Below are 9,978 nucleotides of genomic sequence, written 5' to 3' on the forward strand. Positions count from 1 at the left end.
AGTGAATGTGGAAAAGGTATCATCCTTGTCACATCTTAACATTATAGTAGGGAATTCTCCTCGGAGAAAATCCCTACACATGATCGGAATGTTGGAAAACCTTCAGCCTGAATCAGATCTCCTTCAACATGATCAGATTCATACTGGAGAAAAACCTTATGAATGTGATGAATGCAGAAAAACCTTTAGCCTGAAGCAAAACCTCACAGAGCATATGAAGATGCATACTGGAGAGAAAGTGCATGAATGTACTGAATGTGGTAAAGTGTTCTCTCGGGTTTCATCTCTTACTGTGCATTTGAAAAGTCATACAGGGAAGAAATCCTATAAATGTAATAAATGTGGAAAAGCCTTCAGCCAGAAGGGAAACTTACTTTCTCATCAGAAACATCATACCGGAGAGAAACCTTGTGAATATGGGAAGGCTTCTATTCAGGTGCCGAACCTCGTTAGGCATCAGAGAAATTATGCAGGAAACAAACCTCATGCATGTAAGGAATGTGGGAAAACCTTTAATGGCAAATCATATCTCACTGAGCATGAGAAAATTCATACTGGAGAGAAACCATTTGAATGTAGTCAATGTGGAAGAGCCTTCAGCCAGAAGCAATACCTCATTAAACATCAGAACATTCATAGTGGAAAGAAACCCTTCAAATGTAATGAGTGTGGAAAAGCCTTTAGCCAGAAGGAAAACCTCATTATCCACCAGAGAATCCATACTGGAGAGAAACCTTATGAATGTAAAGGGTGTGGGAAAGCTTTCATTCAGAAATCAAGCCTCATTAGACACCAGAGAAGTCATACTGGAGAGAAACCCTATACATGTAAAGAATGTGGGAAAGCCTTCAGTGGCAAATCAAATCTCACTGAGCATGAAAAAATTCATATTGGAGAGAAACCCTATAAGTGTAATGAATGTGGAACAATCTTTAGGCAGAAGCAGTATCTCATTAAACATCACAATATTCATACAGGAGAGAAACCCTATGAATGCAATAAATGTGGAAAAGCCTTCTCTCGAATCACATCACTTATTGTACATGTGAGAATTCACACAGGTGATAAACCTTACGAATGTAAAATCTGTGGGAAAGCCTTCTGTCAAAGCTCATCTCTTACTGTACATATGAGAAGCCATACGGGTGAGAAGCCCTATGGTTGTAATGAATGTGGGAAAGCCTTTTCTCAGTTCTCAACCCTTGCTCTACATATGAGAATCCACACTGGTGAAAAGCCTTATCAGTGTAGTGAGTGTGGGAAAGCTTTCAGCCAGAAGTCACACCACATTCGACACCAGAGAATTCATACTCAGTAAGGCTCTATGAGTGCCGTGGATTTAGGAAGAATGACTATAGGAAATTGTTCAGCAGCAACTCAAAACCTTAAAAACAGCATGTTTAATAAGTATCACAGTATAATGAAAATCTGTGTACTCAGAACTCCCACAACAAACATTATGAATGCTATACTTGGAGGCGCATTCTCAGTGAAGTTAGTTTTCAGTCATGGATGGAAGGCCTTCCAACCTGTTCTGGAAGGCCACCAATGCATTAAGACAAAGAAATAGAAGAATTTGAAATTATCATTTTTGTTATATGCTTTGTTACATGTATAACTTGTAGAAATATCAAAATTATGTTGAGGTAGTCATGGAAAATTGAGATTGAGACAGAATGTTGAATCCAGAAACACGCATGGATTTATGGGTAATTTTCAAGTGATAGATTTGTATCCCAGTGGTGGGGAAATCATGGATAATTATTAAAATAGTCTCAGGGTGATAATTGACTTCATATGGAAAAATAGATCTCTTTGATCTTATAGTAAGATATTGATTTGTAATGAATTCCATAAGTATTGAAGGCTAGAATGCAAAGAAGCAGAACCTATTAGAATTTTAGAGAATGTTTTGTAAACCTTGAAGCAGTAAAATTGATTCCAGAATACCTAGCAGTTTCATTCAAGTCTATATATTTACCCAAGAAACTGCCATATGTACACAGGGAGTCAAGTTGCAGTCTGTTTATTGCAGCATGAAATATGGTAGCCCACATTTGGAAACAAAGGTCTGTCCTTTGTGAAATAGAGTCATGCAGTCAAATGCTCCATCATTTAGGTACAACAAATATTTGTATTAACAACAAAAGATAGGGAAAATAATGTAGAATTAGAAGAATCATGAAATGGTTAATATGTTGTAGTAACACTTATGTGAATTTGAGTAAAATCAACACTAAACAAGCCTAGTACCAAGCATTGATTATGGATAAGCACTTTTATGTAAAGCTATAAAGAATGAATTGAAGGATACACCCTCAGTTCCCAAAAGTGATTGCCTGCAGAAAGAAGGGATGGAAGGGAAATGGGACCAAGCATGGCAGTTAAAGGATACTTCAGTATACTTGTTTTGTCCCTAAATACATGTCTCATTAAGAAGAAAGGTTCCAAGTTAATGTAACAAAATATTAGTTTCTGGGTTGTGGTTAAAGTATGCATTCACTCTATCATTTCTGCTATTTCTTTTGTAAACATGAAAATTTAAAAGGTAGCTAGCTGTAGGAGGAAGCTGTACCTGAAGTAGATATTACAGTAGTGCCTCTTATTTACTGGAGATTGGTTTTAAGACCCCCAGTAGGTAATCTGAACCTGCAGGTAGTACTGAACCTTATATATATAAACAAGTATGCTATGTGTTTTCCTGTATACCTACTTACAAATTAAAGCTAAGGACAGAAAGAGATGAACAGCAGTAACTTACCATAGATAGGGGCAACCTCAGCATGATTGCTTTTTCCTTTTCTTAAGTTGAGAGCTTTTATTTTTTCACTTGAAGGAAGCACTTTACATCTGCTCTTTGGCATATCCAAATTGCTAGCGGAACCACTGTTGTGCTTCAGGGCTGTTATTAAGTAAAATAAAGGTTATGGAATTGATGTTGTATGGTACTGGTAAGTGACATGGGCAGGCAGCATGTACAGTACAGCATGGATATGCTGGTCAAGGGGATGATCCCTGTGCTGGGGGATGAAGCAGGATTCTGTGTGATTTCATCATGCTACACAAAATGACACAGTTTAAAAAGTGTAAGGAATTCTGTAATTTTCCATTTAATATTTTTGAGCCAGGTGGACCATACATAAAACCTATCAGTGTGAAAGCTATGGACAGGTACAGGGCATGTGGGACTACTGCATAATGGACTCATAGTCTCAGTCAGATGTTAATATTTTACAGAAAACAGCCCTTTATCCATAGGTTTTGCATCTCTGGATTCAACCAATCATGGCTAAAAATAGCCAAAAATTGCATCTGAAATGAACATGTACTGACCTTTTTTCTCTTGTTCTTATTCCCTCAACAGTAAGCAACTATTTACATAGCATTCAAATGTATTAGGTACTGACAAGCATTCCAGAGATAAAGTATATGAGAGAATATGGCATCGGTTACAGGCAAATAGTATGCCATTTTATATAAATGACTTGAGCATCCATGGATTGTAGAATGGAGTGTGTGGAACCAGTTCCCTATGGTATCAAGGGATGACTGTATTGCTAAAATCATATCTTTACCAATAAAATATGAAATGAAACAATATTTTTAAGTTGGAGAGACAAATGCAGTTATTTCTGTTTATTACCATTATGTCACTTCAGAATACATGATTTTGCAACAGGTTGGGTGGATCACAGAAGTAAGGATCATACTGCTGGTGCTGAATTGGAGAATTCATAATTGATTTTATAACCAGTGTTGGCATTAAGAAATTGACATTTTTAAAATGAGGAAACTGTCACCCAGAAGGTTTTCTATAAGCTACTGAATAAAATGCCAACTCTTGGATTTTAGCTTCAATTTTAACCTGCAGACCATTTTCCTCTACTCTGCCAGATATCAATTGCTACCCCCCCCCCCTTGTTTGTTTCATTGTGGGAAATGGTGCTGAAAAGGTAGATCTCAGACCTAAACTTTGTTCTCTTCATGAGAAGTTTTGCCTACTTGATTCCTTTAAAAAAATATATATAGAAAGCTATTAGTACTGTTTTTGAATAGTGATTAAAGATGAATATACAGCATTTAGCCTTAAGATTGATTGCAAATGTATTAATTTGTTTTAAACTCAGTAGTGAAATGTTAATGTATGAATAGCACTGCACTGCTTGTTACTAGCATGTTTGAAAGTTGCTCTTCAGATAAGAGTGAAAAAGGCAAGGGATAATTTTGTGAGGTAATATACTCAAGTAACAACATATGAGGCTAAACTATCCTGTTTTCTTACCTTCCTCATGTTGATTTCATTAGGCATTTCTTCATATTTCTTAATTGTTCTGCCCATGAAGCAATCACCAGACCAATTAGGAGCTCTACTAGAGACCAAATTAGAATGAAAATCTTTTGGTGCCTTATGTTGGCCAGGGTCCTGGACCCAGAAACAAGAATGGTTGTGATAGTCAAGTGGAATAAAATAAGAAATTGCTATATAATGTTCTGTGATACTGTATATTGTAAATTTATTTAGCCACCACCTTTTGATTCATTGTTGCTCATTTGCTACCATAAATAAAGCTACAATAAATATCTATGTAATTGGCCCTTAAAGTTACAGTTGTTTTTGTTCCTGTGGAATAGATTATAAGGAAGAGATTACTGTGTCAAAAGACACTTGCTTTTTCAAATTTTTAGTGGATGTTGTCATTTCCAAGAGAGTACTAACTCTAGCCTTGCAGTAGATAGTATTATCCAATTATACTTAAATTTATGCATTAATGAGTATAAACCACTTGCCTCTGGATTTGTTTTTTGAGTTTTTACATTGTTTGTCCATATTCCTTTAGAACTGTTTATCTTTTTGCCAATTTTGATGACCTCTTCATATATTAGACATTAGGAATTGGTCTAGTTTTTGTCATAATGAATTTTCCATTGAAAAGTTTAAATTCTATGCAAACAAATATGTATTAAGTTTCTCTGCTTCTGGATTGGTTTAAAATATTTTTGCTCTAGATTGCACTTGTGATTTCATCTTGCAAATTGTTTACTATTTGCTTTTTCAGTGTATAAATATTTAAACCATCTAACATTTAACATCATATAAATGAAGCTTCATTTTTGGCCAGTGCCACGGCTCACTAGGCTAATCCTCCGCCTGTGGCGCCAGCACCCCAGGTTCTAGTCCCGGTTGGGGCACCGGATTCTGTCCCGGTTGCTCTTCTTCCAGTCCAGCTCTCTGCTGTGGCCCGGGAAGGCAGTGGAGGATGGCCCAACTGCTTGGGCCCTGCACCTGCATGGGAGACCAGGAGGAAGCACCTGGCTCCTGGCTTTGGATCAGTGCAGGGCACCGCCCGTGGCGGCCATTTTGGGGGTGAACCAATGGAAAGGAAGACCTTTCTCTCTCTCTCTCTCTCTCTCTCTCTCTCTCTCTCTCTTTCTCTCTCACTGTCTCTGCCTGTCAAAAAAAAAAATGAAGCTTCATTTTTAATTTCTTCCAACTGGGTTTCCAGTTTTAAGCATTATTAAAATAACCCATCAGTTGTTGAGCGGCCTGTTACAGCTCTGGCACAAGGCTGCATGCCCACCAACAACAATCACAGGTTTGGATGGCAAGCAAACAAACAGAGAAGACTTTACCCCAGCACCAGGTTTATTAACTTTACCAGGGCAAGAAAACACCTTCATGGCCTTTTCATCAGTCCTGCCAATGCTCAAGGAGGCATAGCCTCCAGGTCCCTAGCACCACGTGGGGGAGAGTGTGGTTCAGCTCAGCACTGGGAAATACTAACATTGTCATCTGGAACATCTTACAACAGTCTTCTCTGTCTTCTAGGCCACCATCACATAGCACACAGTTTAAGAGAAGTGACTGATAACAACATAAGCACACAAACGAGCTACTGACTTAACATTCCCCAAGAAAAAATGCCTTAATCGCTTTAGCTATCAGTACCTACCTGCAGGTCTACAGCTCCTCCCCATCGAGGTGCAAGCTACAGATGAAGGGCAAGTTTACAGTGGTAAATTTCAAAGAAAGTGTGGTAGAGAGGCAATACTTTTCTGAAATAGGTCAATGGGGAAGGACTGCATTTAATTTTTTTTTTATTTTAAAGGTTTAGATATGTAATACTTGCACAATTTTAAGGGACATAATGCAGCTTTTAAACAAATGAATAGCTTCAACTGACTTACCAGGCAATCAGCCTGCCTCCTTTTCTTTGTGGAACCCTACCAACCCCTCCCCCCCCTTTTTAAGATTTAGTTGACAGGCAGAGTCAGAGGATCTTCCATTCACTGGTTCACTCACTCCCCAGGTGGCTGCAACAGGCAGAGCTGCGCCGATCAGAATCCAGGAGTTTCTTCTCGGTCTCCCCCACGGGTGCAGGGGCCCAAGGACTTGGGTCATCTTCTACTGCTTTCCCAGGCTGTAGCAGAGAGCTGGATCGGAAGTGGAGCAGCAGGGACTCGAACTGGTACCCATATGGGATGCCATCACTTCAGGCAGCGGCTTTAACCCGCTGTACCACAGCACTGGCCCCTTCTTCCAGTTCTTTATGCAGGATATTTTACATTCACCCTCCTGTGTTTTAATGCCCATTGAAGATCCTACTCTTAATCCTTTATTGACACCATCCCTTTCCTATTTAACTGCAACTCTGCCATGTAATTGTTTACCCATATGATTGTCATTCAGCTGAAACAGCCATGCATTACATTTTCATTTGTACTAAAATGTTTACAGTATTTTAACTGTTTCCCTGTTCCTATACTATACTAATAACCATGTATTATTAGTCTTATTTTGACATTTCATAATACACCAAATTTCCCTTTTTTAAAAAACTTTTTAAAATCTAAGTTAATCTTTCTTTAAAAATGAGTATAAGGGACAGGTGTTATGGGGCAGCGTGTTAAGCCACCACTTGGGATGGTCACATTCCATACTGGAGATCCTGATTGGAGTCTCAGCTCCTCTGCTTCCCACCCAGCTTCCTGCTATTGCACCTGGGAGGCAGCGGATGATGGTACCAGTACTTGGGCCTGTGCTAACCACACGGGACCTGGCTCCTGGCTTCAGCTGGGCCCCGCCCCAACTTTTGCAGGTATTTGAACAGTGAATCAGTGGATGCAAGAGTGTGTGTGTGTTTGCCCATCTCCCTCTATCGTTTTTTTTTTTTTTTGATTCATTTAATTGAAAGGCAGTTACTGAGAAAGAACTCTTCCAGAAGATGGTGCAAATACGTGGGTCCCTGCCACTCTCATGGGAGATCCAGAAGAGACTTCAGGTTCATTATATATCCTTTAGGTTCTTTTTTTCTCCTACCATGTGTCTTTTTTGTTTTTGTTTTTTTTGTTTTTTGTTTTTGTTTTTGTTTTTGTTTTTTGACAGGCAGAGTGGACAGTGAGAGAGACAGAGAAAGGTCTTTTCTTTTGCCATTGGTTCACCCTCCAATGGCCGCTCGGCCAGTGCGCTGCGGCTGGCACACCATGCTGATCCGAAGCCAGGAGCCAGGTACTTCTCCTGGTCTCCCATGGGGTGCAGGGCCCAAGCACTTGGGCCATCCTCCACTGCACTCCCTGGCCACAGCAGAGAGCTGGCCTGGAAGAGGGGCAACCGGGACAGAATCCAGTGCCCTGACTGGGACTAGAACCCAGGGTGCCGTCGCCGAAGGCAGAGGATTATCCTAGTGAGCTGGGGCGCCGGCCCCATGTATCTTTTTTAAAAAATAGCCCCCTCCCCTTTCCAGGGGATGGAATATATACTTTTTTTTAAAGTTTATTTATTTCAAAGAGTTACAGAAAGGGAGATCTTCCATCTACCGGTTCACTCCCCAGAAGCCAAAGCTTCTTCCATGTTTCCCATGTGGGTGGCAGGGGTCCAAACATGTGGGCCATCTTCTGCTGCTTTCCCCAGGCCATTAGCAGGGAGCTGGATTGGAAATAGAGCAGCTGGAACACAGACCCGCGCCCATATGGGATACCAGCATCACAGATCTAACCCAATATGCCACAATGCCTACTACCTACTATGTGTCTTATTTATAAAATAATAACAATACAAGGAGATAAAGTAAGAAGACATTGTAAAGGTGTGACACTGCCTTCCAGGCTAGCAATTTTGGCAAAAGTGAGTGGGGCCCTCAGGCCCTGGAAATGAAAGACCAAATAGACTCCATCTTAAAAACTTTGTGCCTGATCAGAAATCCTTCATTTCAAGGTCCCTTGCCTGCATGTTCAGAATGTTAAAACAGGATATTGGGCACAATCTGGAGAGGCCCAGATGTGCCATTTTAAGTAGCCTAACCACAAAATCCTGCCAAACAAGATAAAAAAGTTTTTTTTTGACAAATCTAATCATATATCCCTGACTAGCAATAACAGCCATGACAGCAAAAATCCTTTCGGCTGCTGCCCCAGCTAACTGTAGAAAGCAGTCCATAAATACCACTAGGCTGCAAGCCCCCTCTGGCTGGTCCCCTTCTCCAGCCCCTCCCGCTGTTGGGAGCTCCCCTTTGTCAGCCTAATGAAGTTTTCATCCTCTTCACGCTGCATTCTGGTCTCCAAACTTGTTCGGCCCCCAGACAAAAACCTGGACAAAACTCCCCCAACAAAAGGCCTAGTGGAAGAGGGATAGCAGGAAAAAGAGACACTTGTGCTCATTTTCTTAGCAGTGGTATTCACAATATCCAACACGGGAAGCAACTCAAGTGTTCACTGACAGCTGAATGGATAGAACCGAATGTGGTATGCAATATAATTCAGTGTTACAAAGGAAGGAAATTATGACAAATTCTACAACATGGATGAAACTTAGCAACATTATGCTAAGTGAGCTAAACCAGTCAAAAAGACAAATACTATATGGTTCCACTAAATGTCTAGTCCAATTAATTGAAGTGGAAAGGCGAATGGTGGTTGCCAGGAGTTAGGGAAATGAGTTATTCAATGAGTGTAGAGTCTGAATTTTGCAAGTAAAAGTTCTGGAGATTAGTTGCACAATAATGTGATTATATTCAGCCCTATTGAACTTTATACTTAGAAATGTAACATGGTTAGTTTGGTGCAGAAAGTATGTACTCAAACATAGGCAACAGTCAGGGCTGGTCCAAGCTGAAGCCAGGAGCCAGGAACTCCATCTATGTCTCCCACATTGGTAGTAGGAACCCAAGTACTTGAGCCATTATCCACTGCTTCCCAGGTACATTACCAGAGAACTAGATCAAGAGTAGCAAAAACAAACAAAAATAAAAACATAGCCAGGAATGTGAACCCCCCATTCTGATATGGAATGCAGGTCTTCCAAGAAGTGGCTTAACCTGCTATGCCACAGCGCCCATTCCTTTTTGTGTGCTTTTTATATATTAGGGAGATTGGTCATTTGCTTGTAACAACAAAATATTTTGTATAGTTTGCCATATTCCTTATCCCCACCCCCTCATTTAGTAGGAATGCTCAACCTTTTATGTTTGTTTCTGGATTTTGAACTTAGGTCTACAACATCACATGGTTATGAAGTCATTAACCCAGTTATAATTTAATACTTTAGTTTTAAATTTTGACCCATTTGGAGTTGCCCCTGTGTTCAGTACAAGGTATAATCCATTCTCTTTTTCCTAGACAGGTTAACAAATTATCCCTATTACCATTATTGAAAAGCCCTCCTTTTCCCAACTTATTTGAGATGTCCCAATCACTATATAGCAAAATTCTTCATTTGCTTTCATTTCTGGGTTCTCTGTTCTGTTCCACTGCCGTTAGGTAACAGTTGCATATTATGTTAATTTTGGAAAATTTACAGTATGTTTTATTACCTGGTAAAACTAGCCCCAACTGCCCTGCATTACTTCCCCCCTCAGATTTACCATCCTTGCTTTTGTTCTTCATCTGAAATTTAGAATAATTTCAATTTAGAAAAATGTCTTATGTTCACCTAGATTCTGTTAAATTCAGAATTAATGTAAAATGGCATATTTATGGTGTTTT

General features: G+C 39.8%; 1 protein-coding gene across 1 annotated transcript; it reads left to right on the plus strand.

The window, feature by feature from the left end:
* The first annotated feature begins 40 nt into the window (after positions 1-40).
* ZNF260 (zinc finger protein 260) lies at positions 41-4,602 on the plus strand. The gene has a single exon (XM_070062362.1). The coding sequence runs from the start codon at positions 80-82 to the stop codon at positions 1,316-1,318; it is 1,239 nt and encodes a 412-aa protein (XP_069918463.1). The 5' UTR covers positions 41-79; the 3' UTR covers positions 1,319-4,602.
* Positions 4,603-9,978: the final 5,376 nt, after the last annotated feature.

Source organism: Oryctolagus cuniculus, chromosome 18 (genome assembly GCF_964237555.1).
Source record: "Oryctolagus cuniculus chromosome 18, mOryCun1.1, whole genome shotgun sequence".
NCBI classification, from domain to species: Eukaryota; Metazoa; Chordata; class Mammalia; order Lagomorpha; family Leporidae; genus Oryctolagus; species Oryctolagus cuniculus.